General features: G+C 43.1%; 1 protein-coding gene across 2 annotated transcripts in view; it reads left to right on the top strand.

The window, feature by feature from the left end:
• Window positions 1–14,272, top strand: part of DAB2IP (DAB2 interacting protein) — a 184,980-nt gene that overhangs the window by 13,132 nt on the left and 157,576 nt on the right. Inside the window, exons 2-3 of one of the 2 annotated variants that reach the window (XM_053961876.1) lie at window positions 6,438–6,618; window positions 6,724–6,933. In XM_053961876.1, coding sequence (XP_053817851.1) covers window positions 6,903–6,933 — 31 coding nt within the window. In that variant the 5' untranslated portion in view covers window positions 6,438–6,618; window positions 6,724–6,902. Of the gene's footprint in view, window positions 1–6,437; window positions 6,619–6,695; window positions 6,934–14,272 lie in introns of both variants that reach the window. The other variant, XM_053961877.1, reaches the window with a different exon arrangement.

Here is a 14,272-nt window from a genome sequence, read left to right as displayed (position 1 = left end):
GTGTGTTTTCCACCCTCTGGCCAGAGGGAATCAGTCCCAAAGCTTAGCACAGTCAGAAGGAGACACAGGGATGAATATCAGATGGGTCTGTGGCCTTGAACTGACAAGCCAAGTAAATGATGCTGATTGATACTGAAAGGCTCAGCTGTGAGGAAGCCAGGAATGGGTTTGCTCTTCACCCTGTAACTGAAACTGTTCCCCACTTCTGGGTGCCTCCAGTGTGCTCAGGAAGGTCAGAAACGTAAGGGCAGACTTTGAAAGTTATTCTGAGCAATTGACTATGAAAACAGGGCTGTTATTTATTCTCCTGCTAAAATTATTTGTGCACAGAGCGAGACAGAGCACAGTTGTATCATGCCAGCCACCTTCGCTGGTTGTCAGCTGCAAATTAAACTTAAAAACCTAGAGCAACTTTCGTTTAAGTGAATTTGAAAAACCTCTCCTCAGGATGAAAATAAAGAGTAAAGGCAGAAGTCTGTCTCTACAGATCTTCTCTGAAGCATCAGACCTGAAAAGAGGCCTGTATTGGTAAAAGCTAACTGCTTTTAATCTATTGTAAGGCTGCACTCTTATGAAAAACCTTCTGGCTGAATGATACATTCGCTTGTGTTTAACCAGAAAATCCATTAGAGGCACAGAATAGATCTTCATTTCAGATTGGGTGAAAGGAAACCAAGGCTGAAACACCAAGAACATGTGTCAGTTTAAAAAGAGCTAAGTTAAAGGAACCAAATGAAGGAATTCAAAGAAGTATGAAATTATTCAAAGGCTGAAGGAAGGCTGTCATGAAAATGCAATATTTCTGATGACCCATACATTGTTCTGCAATCCCTATTCAAATTATCAGAGTTTTGGGAACACCACCCAGTGATTAGCTGGGACTTGTAGAAGTTCTCCTGTGCTCTTTTCCAGGGAGAAAATGCTGCCTTCTTGGACACATGAGGGGAACAGCTCTTTCTAAGAGCCTTTCTCCAGTTCCTCTCTAGAACTCCTGCATCATGAAGGGGGTCTTGTGTCCTTAACACCACGAGTAGGCTGCACAGTTTGTTACAAGGAGTAGCTGTGAGCTCAGGAAGGTCTCTGAAACAAACACTTCTATCTTCATATGGAGACAAACATAATTACTTTCAGCTGAAGTGCCCTTCCTGCTTACACTACTCACTTCATGTTGATTTAGGAGAATGGGTCTTGCATATCAAGTGCAAATGATATCCTTGAGTGTCATCTCGACCCTTGAGATCAAAATCATATTTCTCTTGGGTGAAAATGTGTTAGGTTTATTACAGGTTAAGTCTCACTGTTGCTACTCTTGTATTAGTATGAGGTTCTGCTCTGTGGGAAGGAATTGGATCCTCCTCTAAATCCGTGCTCTGTGTGTTCATGCAGTGGGGTTTGTGGGCATGTTGGAAGGGAATGGCCCACCTGAACCCTGTGCTTCTCTTCTTTGGTTTCATTCAACAGCACAGCATCTTTTACTTTGTCCATCCTCACTTTTTTATGAAGGCAAATAACTTCCCGTGTTTATTTGTGATGCATCTATCAGCAAAAATAAATGCTCTAAATGCATTTTATAAATTCTCATTTTAAAATATGAAGCATAAGTTCCTGTGAGTTTAGAGAAAAGCCAGCACAGATTTTATGGTAAATCAGTTTGTGAGATTTGTCTAAAACATTCTGTAACTCTGCAGTCAGTGCAACTCCACATCTTTTCTCTTTGTTAAAGAGAAGGCTCAAATCCATTAGTTAATTCAAGCTGAATGAACTCTGTGGTGTGCCAAATACTATAAAAGGGAATATTGAATTGTTCCTTGGAAAGGCCCCTAGGATCTGTCATGTCCATTCAATATTTTTTTACTAAGATGCAGATATGCTCCTGTGTCTTTATGAACCATCATAATGTGAAGTTAGTTCTGTATGACCAAGTCAGAATATGAGCCTGAAGCTTGCTCAGCTGACAGCACTTGGTGAATCCAGTGATTGTGTTGTGAACTGCAAGGCCCTGAGTTCAGGTTCAGTGTGCTGGTGACACAGTTCTGTGTGTGGATTTGGGTTTGTGACCTCCTACTGCAGCAGCTCAGAGCAACCCATTTCCCTTGGAGTTATTCATGGCACTGCCACTCCAGCTCAGTCATGTGGCATTTCAGAATTACACAAAGCCCAGCTACAGGGCCTGGAGTGAAAGCAAACACGGGAGTGCAGGGGGTGTGCCTGGGACCCTGGGGTGCTGGGAGGCCTCCAGAGGTGAATATTCACATTTATCTAACTGATAAGGCCCTATCGTGTCATCTGTTTGTCGAACAAATCCATCTTGGCTTGCTGCTTCTCCTTTGCCCATATTCTGCTCAGCCTGAGTGAGGGCACAGGACTTTTCCTCCAAAGCAGGACAAGGAACAGCAAGCAGCAGCTCTCTGGGGCAGAAATGCAGAGGCACTGGCACATCCTGGCCTCAGCTGTTCCACTGCGAGGGAAGAGCTGCTCTGCAGCTATCCTTGGGAAGCACAGCTGCAGGGACACTTCACAGCTTTCATTTCTCCATATTTAATTTATGCTGCCTGCATTCAGATAGTGAAAGATCATCCAGGGAGACCTTTTTGCCATTGGAATAGCAATGCCTTTTCTTTCCAGCCTTCTTTGTGCTTTCGGAAACTTCATGCTATTTTCTGTGACTGTGTGCTACCTTTAAATAACCCAGGTAATATTTCACAAGCATTTCAATGGACAATGGTGCTGTCAAGGACTGTGGTGCTGCTTCTCACATTATATTGCTAAGCAACATACAATACAGCAGCATGATACCTTCTGCAGTTGGTAAGGAGTCAAGCTCCAATATTCAGTAAAATTATTCTGATCTACTTTTTCGTTACACAAGAATCCACTCATTTCAGCACATAAAGATTTGTATAATTAGTAACAAAATCATACAAAAGTTAGCCATTTTTGAGTTTTTTTTTAAAAATTCAAGCACTGAATATATATATATACACACATATATATTAATATTTTTTCCTAATTACCCCCAGAGAAGTTGGTCTTACCTGTTTTGAGGTTGTGTGGCTTTCACTGACTTCGTCAAGATTTGCTTTTATCAAATTTATCAAAAAAGTTTTTTTGCTTACCTGCTTAAAATTACAGATGTGCTGGAATACCTCACTCAGCACAGTCCGGCTTGAGGGCAGAGAGAAGATGTCAAATCTCTGTTCAGATCAACACAGATATTTCATAACACCTACCTGAAATACAATATTTGATAAGGTGTAATCTCACGTCTCTCATGTATTCCAAACTCCTCTACTTAAAGCCAAGGTAATGATGAATTTGAAAAGATCTGATCACTTTGTAAATTCACATCTGACATTTCATAGTGGAGATCGTTTTTATCAGCTGATCTCATCTCTATAGAAACAGATGCATATTTTTGTTTATATTGATATTTTAAATAATTCAGTAGGACCATCACTCACAATGTGAGCCTCCTTTGAAGGGGTCTCTCCAAAGTATTTCAGTAGACCCTGAGAGGAGAATTGTGGCATTTGGAGGTTTAATGAAGCCTTTCCTGTGAGTTGTTTCCCACTGGCTTTCCACAGCCATTAGCACCAGTTCCGCTTGCTGGCCCAGGGTAAGCAAAACTCTCACGTCGTTGCTATCAAGGACTGTTTCAGCATTTTACTCTCAGCATTAGCCACTGTGACAGGGATCAAAGAGACTTTGTATTATTCATCTTTTATCTTAAAGGCTTGGAGCATGAGGTCAAAATCAGAGTTATTGTCAGTAATGAAATCACAAACTGTGCAATATTGAGCAAGGCAGGGTCATCAAAAGCAGCGATGTGGAACAGAGATGATTTAGGTGCTTCCAGGAGGGACTGCTGGGAACAGCTGATGTGGTGGGAGGGAAGGATTTGGGACTATGAGAAGCTGTTTCACAAGGAAAAGCTTGATCCTCATGGAGGTGGTCTTCCCTGGCTGGGTGTGGGATGTGTGGGTGGGAATGCTGCTGCTCCAACAGCCACAATGGTGCCAGGACCTCTCCTTTCTGTGGGTGCCAACGTGCCCACTGTGCTGGGACTGCCTGGGACGGAGGCAAGGCCTGTCTGGGAAGCTCACTTCTTCCACATGGATCTTGGTTTCCACATCCTAATTCTAAAAAGAGAGACTGAATTTTGGGGAGCTGTATACCTCTGGAGGGGTACTTAGCTCTCCAGGTGGCATATGGAAGAAAATACAGGCTTTGAGGTTAATAACAGTGGGTAGGGGGTGAGGCAGAGCAGCTCAGTGTGTGAGAAATGGTCTTCACTGGAACAAGAGCACAGTAAACAGATTGGCTGATAATGCTGAATACCAGGCAATTTCCTTTTAAATTAGCAGATGGGAGGGAAAGGAATATAAAAGGAAGTAAGAGGAAAAAAAGAAGCTAATGATGAATGTTGAACGGGAACAAAATGTTGCCAAGACATCACGAGAGAATGAAGAATTGATGAAGAAAGGGAAATTAAATTGGTGCTTGATGCGGGAGCTCCAAGAGCTTTGAAGCCCCGGCTCCAGTGTCTGAGGAGGGCTTTAGAGGATCCTGGGACAGATGTGTTTTACTGACGTGCCCCTTGTGGCTGCAGAATTGGACACGGGGAGGATTTTGTGCTGATAATAAAAACCTGCAGCAGAAGAGAAGCTCAAGAGGGGATCTCATAGTCTGTGCAGCCTGAAAGGCATTTCTGAGCATCAGGCAAAGCCAGTTTCATCTGACACTAAAATTATTCTATCAAGTGATGGGAACTGATTATAGAAATTTGTTGTATCTCCTTGTCAGAATAAGAAGGCAAACGAGGACACAGTTAAATCAGATAAAAATAGGCTGCCAAAAAGGAAGAAAAAAAAGTGCTTTTAATTCTTCCAACCATTGTAATAATTTCAGTTAGAACAAGAAGAAGAAGAACAGTTAGAACAAGAAGATTGGAGAGTCTGGGGATGCTAATACTGTGTAGGGAGAGGTGGACACACACGTCTGAACAGACAGCACCAGCAGCTGAGTCTAAAGCACTTACACACTGCAGCAAGGCAGACTTGATACAGAAAATGAATAAGTTAATGAGAAGATGAAGAAGCTGAAACACCTTACTGGAGTTTCTAGAGGAGATGAGATATACAGGAAGATCAGTTATAAACCCCAGCATGTTCCACCAGGAAAGGGGGTCTAGAATGAGTGGGTAAAGTGAGCAGAGACAGAATGCCTCGAGGTGGAAATCCAGCTGTATCAATCAGCCACCTGCACAGAGAGAGGAACTTGTATATTTAATTTGGGTTTAAGTAGACTAAAATGTTTTTCTTTCATTTCTTGTCTTTGTAGCTGTATTGCCTAAAATGCTGTAAGTAAATGTTAATTCAATTTGACCTTCATCTGTGCTGAGCTAAGAAGTGTTTCAGGGTAAATGGGTGAAGCATCCGTCACCTGAGGGCTGGTCTGTGGTGGAAGGATGAATCAAGAGGGTGGGATTCCTGAATAACTGTTTTAGATTCCCAAAATACTCTGTAGGAAAGACAAAGGATAAGCCTCAAGTGGACTAGCTGGAGAAGTATCATACGAGTCAGGAAAGGAAGTGCAGGATAGATGATTGATTAATCAGGATTTTTTGTTCACCAGCGTAATGAATAGCAGGTCTGAACCTCCCAAGGATGCCAAGATGAGCATTTATTTTCTGTCTTTTCACCTTATGTTTCCTCTTCCTGTTGATTTCAGTGAAGTTTTGCATTTTCTAGCCAAGTCTGAAATGAGATTTGCTGGAAGTATTTTACACCCACACCAATATCTCAACAACTCTATAGAAACTGGGTTAAAACTGGTTTCTCTGTCAGGTGTTTCGATCTGTTTCTGAGGGCTTGGCTCAGGCAGAGCTAATTGAGTAAGAACAGGGACTGTGTTTTCATACTTTTATTCTGCCTAAAGCAAGGGAGAATATTGAAAAAGTGAATGTGAAACCAGAAGTTACTGGACAACAAAAAGGAAGACTGACAGTAATATCTCAAAAAGAGACGTTACAAGCTTTTTTTTTCAAACCAGAAACAGATTAGAAACCCTAAGAAAGAACAAGCCATCATTTATCTTCGGTATCACTTTCCAAGTGACAGCACCAAACAAAAGTTACCTCAAAACCTTTACATTTTGCTATGGGAGCTTCACATAATGCAGGAAGCCATATGGAGTAATTTAGCCTCAAAAAGCCAGGGAAATGAAGGGGCTGCTTGATCTGGAAGGACAACAATTAGCTGAATCTCTAAACTGAAAGGGAGAGAAGGAGGGAAAGACAGGAAACAATAAATGAAGGAAAAGAAGGAGCAGGCTCAGAGCAGACAAACTGACAGTCTTTGAGGGTTCACACTGTGTTTTAATGCAGCAGCTTTGTTCATGTGCCTAAACACTATCTGAATTTTTTTTCTTCTTTTTAGTTCCATGTATTTCTGGAGAGAACTTGCAAATGGAAAGGAGTCCATTTCTATACTGTAACTATGGATATATGGAATAATCTACTGCTCTGTGGACATCAAGATTTCAGAGGATCTGGATGTCAATTTTTCCCTCATTTACACTGAGTATGACACTGGCCATACCTGGAAGAGGGAAGAAAAGGTGATATTCAATATACAAAAAGATCTATAAATGCTACACCAGGGCTACTTTTCCAGCAGACATTGTTGAGGATTTAGTAGTTTATTTGGATTATATTTCTTTTAGGCTGAACCTTCACAGAAACATCAGGTGGAATTTCTGCCCATGTTTCAAGAGTCTGCATGTGATTTCCCCCATGTTGCTGTCAGTAAGATCCCTTCAGAGCTCCAGTCACTATGAATTTAGCTTGGTGCAAGAAGGAAAGATGAGTGAATTTCCATGTAGTCTACACTTGTAAGCTACTGATGCAATGTTTGGATATCCTCAGGATCCTGGGTAAGTACCCAAATGTTTAATTTCCCTTTCTATGGGTACTTTCATGGGAGTTTTTATTAATGATACATTGATGTGATGTCACCAAATGACACAAGCAAAAACGATGCACCACAGCCTTGGTCACGATGAAGAGACTCATTTATTTTTTCTGACTCCAATCTTTTATAGTTCTCAAAAGATGCCAGTGGATTGGAGGGTGAACGTGCCACCTCTCCAAGGACACTGGACAAACCACCTGTACATCAAATTTCTCCGCCTCTATGAAAGAATGCAAAACAATAGGTTGTTTACAGAAAGTTGTGTGAGAAAGTTCTCTACAAGAATGTAAACTCAGAAGGGTTTAGAAAACTCTTGATAACCAGGGCGACAATGTGACACCTGTTGCTGCTGTATCTTGTGGCAATTTCTCTCTCTCTCAGGATTTTTTATTGAGGTGCACAGAGAGAAATGAAAGAGAAAACAATTTCTATTTCTGCTCCTTGTTTTTCTCTTGTGGAATGTGTTTGGAGAATTGTTTACCCAGAGTGAGTGCTTGGTTGGATCATGGTGGATTGTTTGGTCCTGACAGCCAGTCGGATCCACCTGTGTCTGGGCTCTGGAGAACAGGGTCACGAGTTGTGAGTTAGTTAGATATGATAGTTAGAGAAAGTAGCATGTAGTATTTAGTATCCTCTTTTATATAGCATATTAATGTATTATAACATAATTATAATAAAGCAATCATTCAGCCTTCTGAAATGGAGTTAGACATCACCATTCTTCCCATTGGATTCGCCGACATCTACAACAGTATCTCATTTCCATAACATGGCAGCGAGGTGAAACGCACTGTCCAAGGCTGTCCATCCACACACAGATCCCAGGGCACCCGGAACGGGAACAAAGCTTTGCAGAGTTTTTCAAAAGAGCTGAGAAAACAGCAAATGCTTCTTGTTCCTGTTTCTAGGAGACAACTGCAGGAACATAGTGAGGAATCTGTAGAGTCAGCTCAGATGGAATCTCAGCAGACAGCTCGGTAAATTGGGCACAGAACTTTGGGTGCTGCAGACCTTTTGTTATTTCTGCCCAGGAGTCAGTTTAGTTTTATTTTCCTCCATTAAACTGCCAGTAGGGTTTTACTAAAGAAGCCCAAAGACACTTTCCTCAGTCTGAAGTTTACAGTAGCAGGAGGTGATGTTATGTTCTGGTGACCCTGAAATAATGTCCTGATGTTATTATCAATTTTTGGAGTCTTTAAAATATTGACTATATTTGATTGTTGGCATTTTTCACAGTAGGATATTTAATGTGTGCTCCTTTCATAGAAGTAGTTTTATTTTCTATAATTACTATAGAGTCTGTAACTCTGAAGCATTTTGTTTTCTTTTCTTTAGAATTTTGTTTGTTAATGATTACAAGATTTAGTAGTTTGTGGCAGAGATTTAAATAGAGATTAAAGGCTCTGAAGGCAAAGGGGGTTCAGGAAGGGCTGTGTTTTGGGCACATGCCAGACACAGAACTGCTCTTCTACCAGAGACCATGCTGATACACCAAACTCCTGACGGTTCACAGCACAGAGAGCCCTGAGGGAAGGTGTGACAGGAGCCAGTCCTTGCACCGATATCCTGGGGAATGTCTTTCACATTGCCTTTTTCTCCAACACTGATCTTGCAGCTTTTCACACTCCATTTAATCATTGCACCTTTTTTTTTGCACATGCTTTTTCTCTGTGGTGGAGCTTTGCTGAGTTCTGGATGAAAAGTTACCACCTCAGATGTGTGATTAGAGCATCACCTTCTTCTGAAAATTAAGATAAAAGCCTGCTGATTTAATACCAGGAGCATTTGCACACAAAGAATCTTCGTAGCTGGGGCTGCTCTGCAACTGGGGCCTCCTGAAGACCCCAGTAATATTTAACTTCTCTAAATGAAATTCTTCTCTCCCCAGTATGAAGTAACCAAGGCTGCCTCATTTCCATTTGTGTCTGTGACATATTCAAGCACATTTCTAAGAGCTGTAGTTCAGCTCAAGCAGCAAAGCAGCACAAAAGGGCTTTGGCATGAACTTCTGGAGTCAGATGATCCCTGCACTTGCTGTCCAGGGCAAGATAAGCTGCATCTCAATGGGAACAGCCCCAGCCATGAGCAGTGACTTTGAAAACGTGCCAGGTAAAGCCAAAGAAACTGAAGCTGGTTACTGGGTATGAATTGTTATTCAGCCCTCACAAAAGAGGAGGCTTTGACAACACCCCCGGTAACCTTGGCAAAGGGTTTTGTTAAGCAGGTCTGTGCCTCGCTGGCTTTTCAACCCGCAGGCATTGATTGCTCCCTCCTACATGGGAATTTGTGTTCCGGGAAGGGCTGGGAGGTGGCAGCAGCTGGGGCACCACGCTGAGCCTTCGCTCCCTCCCAAGAGCCGCCTCCAGCCGCCGCCAGGGAACGGAGCCCACTCTGCTGCCAGGGAAAGGCAGCTGGAACTGCCCTCACTCCTTCCTGCAGAGCCAGCCTCAAGGGCTCTCATGGCTCCTTGTAGAGCCATGAATCCTGGGGTCACTGAGGGTGGAAAAGACCTTTCGGATCAGCACGGCCAAATTGGGTTTCTCCCATGGTGGGACACTACTGAGGAGGATGAGTTATCTTCTGGATGAATGGAATATTATTTTGAAGAATGGAGTGTTGTTCTCACAGTGTCTCTTGGCTGCACTTGTTTATACAATATTTCAACTTACTTTTTCCTGTAGATCTTTAGGCACCTGCTAGAACAGAAAACAGGCTTTTTATAGACTCTGCTGGCTGTGTTCTATTGCTACTATACATGAAGTGGGGAAACCTGGTCCAAACAGACCTGCAAAGGAAACCCTTTCCCCTGAAATAAAATCAAGACCAGTTATATCACTGCATTACACTGCAAATGTAGACAGTATTGCTTAATCTGGAAATAAACAATTACTTCATGATAAAGATTCAGTGCTGATCTGTGGGGCTGATTAAAGAGAGATGAGGTGATTTTTCCCAAGCTTTACAGCAAACCAGAAGCAAGGGTCATCTTTCTAGTTTACAGTTTCATGTTACGGTGTAAAATAAATGCCAATGTGAGTGATGATTCCATCTGTTAGGAAAAGACATAGGAGTTAGGAAGTAGCAGCTCCCAATTCCTCCAGTGTAGTCTGACATATTGAGCACGACTGGAGCCTGGGACATAAAAGATGCTGAAGCAAACATCATGCAGGCATTAGGCAATTAGATAGAAGTTCTTTTTCTGTCTCCAAACCAGCTATTGAGGGGAATGCAGAGATGCTCTGATTAGACAGTAACAGAAGACATTTAATTTCCATTTCCATTTCCATCCAACAATTTCTAAATTCCTTCCTTGAAGAGTCAGCTTTCCAAAACTCTCCATTTTGTGTTCCACTTAACCTCATGGGTATTGCAGAGAACGTGCTCGCTGGACTTCTCTTTCCACACTCATTAGTTCAGTGCACTTGGCTCATTTCCTAGGATTTGGTCTAGCACAGCCTCTGACCATCCAGCCATTTGTCTGAAAATCATTTCCCTCTTCACTTCTGCTGCTGCAGTTTTCCTTTCAGTGCCTGAGCAATTAAAATCCCGAGTGATCAAAGCCCTGGTCTTCCAACTGTCCCTTGTTTTTCACAGTCATGGCATGAGCTCCTTTGCCTCACTGCATGAGCTTAGCTCAAACAAAGAAGGAATGACAATTGCTCAATTGTTAGGAATTGTGAAGAGTCTTAGCCAAAATATTGACATCATTCTGAGTTAGACATTAAGAATTAATTTTTACTAGGTCTGTAACTAGAGATTAGCAAATCATTTGGATGTCATTAAAATCAAATTGGTTGTCACAAAAAATCATTGAGGTCTAAATAACTATTACTTTTCACTTTCCTATCTTGATTTCTTGATCTTAGCTATTCTGTAGTATTCCTTGATTATTTCTGACTCTCCACAAGGAAAGACTTCTCAGGTGTTTATTCTTTTCTGGCTCTAAATGGTCTCTATTATGTATATGCAGCATCTGTTTTGTGGCAGAATACAAATTGTTTCTCTGTCTATAATTTGTCTTGACTCAGATGTTCCTTGCAGAACTATGGGTTCCTTTACGTCGACAGTCCTGATTCTCCAGGCATTTTTAGTCCCTTGTGATCGAGGATTCAGTGAGTCACAGCCTGTGTTTGTATATCCCCACATCCTGGGGTACGGAACCTGCTCAGGCCTCCTCACCCCCAAAAGGTCTCCAAATTCTTTCCATACCCATTTCTGACAGCCTGGAGGGATGCAATGTGCCAGTCAGAAGTTAAGGCACCTTTTTCCATCAGGCACTGCTCCTGGCCCGTGGACACGACCCAGAGCAGGTGGAGCACTGCTGACAGGCTGTGCCGTGTGCCTGCAGTCACCGAGTAGGTGTTTTTGTGGGGAAGGTGGAAAGAGGGAGGTTTTTTTGTTTTGTCAGTGAGTGGGAGAAGTATTGAAGTTGTAAAGAACATCGGGAGCGTAGGGTGCGAGGGGGGAGAATGGAAGGTTTGCAGCACTGTAATTTCCCCCAGGGCAGAGATCTCAGAACAGTATTTAACAGGCTATACAGACTGTGCAATACTTAAAACAAATAGATGGAAATGAGTCTTTCTTCTATTAATATGGCCTAGCCCTCAGGAACAGCGCTAAAATGGGTTTGCAAGGCACAATTACCGCAGAGTCCTGTCAGGCTGCTGTTAATTCCTCCAGGCAGAGCTCCGTGTTTTGCTGCCTTCAGCCAGCCATTCATTTGTCCGCCCACAGCCCGGAGCCCCCGGCGGCAGCGGGAGCTCCAGAGCCGCTTCCCTGGCTCCGGGAGGGAAGGGGGAGCTGCTGAGGCAGGAGCGGTACCCAGGGCCCGAAATAGCAGCCCCTGCCTTGCCTCAGTGCTCAGCCACGGCAACCCCAAAATGCACTCAGGCTGCTCTAGGTGCCTAGAGCGATTCTTGCCTTGGATTCTGTGAAAAGCATTCTTTTGAAACAAGGTATGTCTTAACGCCTTAGCTGGAGTGTGGAGGAAAGAGTTTGAATTGTGGGTTCAAGGTAAAATTGATCCTGAAAGCTAGATTTGAAGAATTATTTCAGGATTGTTGTAACAGCAATATGAATCTACCTTTTGGAGGCGCAGCTTGGTTTAGAGTTGCACTTTGACATATTTTTCTGTTATTTTGTGGACTTGTCTTCAAAGAAAATGAAATTTTTGTTTCTCAGCCAGGTGGTGGAGTCTTCTTCCTCAGCCCTTGTACTGTAGCATTTATCCAAGAAGTTCAAAGCATGTAGAGCTGGGAGGTTTCATCTCCTTTCCTGTGACATAAGATACATTTCGATGTCACTATCACAGAAGATTGAGGCACAGGGAGCAGTTGTGAATTACCAGAGGTCTCGAGGAGGTAGTGGCAGACCCGAGGAGCAGAGTGAAGGTGACCTGCCTTGCAGTGCTGCGATCTGGCTGTCAGCTGATACGGGCTCTGTGGAGAGACTCCGGTGTCATTTACCATCCGAGTCCAGCCAAGCTGGGGCTCGTCCTTCAGCTCCTTTGCAGGAGCGTTTCCAACGCCAGCCTAGCAGCAGCCCTGGCTTGGCAGAGCAGGGAAATGCAGGACAAGGTCCCCAGCCAAAGGCTGCTGCTGCAGCAAGCTCCGAGTGCCCGGCACAGAGTCCCGGAGCTGCCGCCCAGTCAGGCACGGGCTGGGCTATTCATTCTGCAAACAGCCTCCTTCCTCCCCATGCCAGCCCGAGGGACACGGGGGAATGGCAGAGTTTATTATAAACTGAGTGGAGGAACAGACTATTGCTGGAGGAGATCCAGGGTTATAAAAGATTGGAGCGGGGAGGGGGAGGAGGAGGGAACAGGACATAATTTGTGTTTGTGCGTGTGGGGGTGCACACTGTTGGTTTCAGCGAGGCATTCCCCGAACCCTCAGGACCTCTGCCTGGTTTTGGTGGGATTTTGTGCAGTGCATCCCGTGCTGTGTCAAAGCCCACTTACTTTTTATTGTATCAATCATCCTCTTTATGCAGCACCACGACTCGGAGAACGCTTGCAGGTCCTGCTCTGAATGAGCTGCGCTTGCTGCCAGCTCAGCCTAGTTACTGCTGTAACTTAGTCTGGGGGATGGGAGAAAAAGGTTGCTGCTACTTTAAATATAATGCATTAAGAGGATGCTGGAAAAAGGCCTGCATGCTGTAATACCCAGCCATCGAGTGGGAAAAGGAGCCAGATGTAATACAAAAGAAGAAACACAGCCTCTTATGGATGCTGCACTAATTCATAAATCAGGTGAATCAGCTTAGGCAACTGCTGTGTTTTTATGCCTCTGCTGCATGGAGAACTGCATGTTGGATGCTTTTATTTGAAGTAATGGAACCAGATAATCCTTTGGACCAGGACGACTCCAATGGTAAGAAGTAGGAAACATAGAAGAGAGAGGGAAAAAAAAAGGATAATGAGAGTGTCTGAGTTACCCATCCTGCTAAAGGCACAGGGGTAGGCATGTGTTTGTACTGTCTTCTGCATGGATAAGTGGAAATGAATGTGGGAATGTGCTTCACAAGAGCTTAGAAATCCCTCTGTTTACAGGGTCTGGAGACAAACATGTAGTAGACTGATACATTGAGATATTTATTCTACTGGAGGCAGGCAGAATTAACCTGTCTCCTGAGCAGTCTGGGCAGAGGGAAGAGGGACCTGTGCATCCCACCTTCATCAGCTTGGGGGGCTTTTTTGCCACTGAGAAAAGAATGGAACTTTGTGCCGTATGTGCTGTCAGATGTAGCATTTAGGAACAGATTCTTTATCTGCAGAAAGCTTTCCTACAGGCAGATGCATGAGTAATTTACTTAGGAGGATATATTTAGGCAAGGACCACATAAATTCACCCTGGAATTAAAGTCCATGGTTAAAAATGCAGCTATTCCATGGATTTATAGCATTCCACATGCTGATGTTCTGCTATCCGGTCTATTGGAAAGCACACAAAAAAGCATAAATTGAGGGGAAAAGTTGTTTGCAAGTCTTATTTCTCTGTTAGTGGAGAGAATTGGCTGCATTGAGGACAACAAAGTATTCATGTTTATGAAAACAATTTCAGATGGTGATTTTTGGAATAAATTGATTCTCAACTGTTTAATATGCATTCCGTATATTCTGAATACAGCTTGAAATCCACTAAAAATATTCCACTTCCTACATAAATATTGTTCAGGAAGTAGTTATGGATTTCCCACAGCATATTCTCTGCTGATAAACAGAGCTTCAAGTCTGACACAACTGCAATGTTAATATCACAGAGACCTAAAACTGTGTGGAAAGAATGTGGTTAAGGGAATGA

Source organism: Vidua chalybeata, chromosome 21, assembly GCF_026979565.1.
Source record: "Vidua chalybeata isolate OUT-0048 chromosome 21, bVidCha1 merged haplotype, whole genome shotgun sequence".
NCBI classification, from domain to species: domain Eukaryota; kingdom Metazoa; phylum Chordata; class Aves; order Passeriformes; family Viduidae; genus Vidua; species Vidua chalybeata.
The sequence above is the reverse complement of the archived record's forward strand: the minus strand, read 5'-3'. Positions and strand labels throughout refer to the sequence as shown.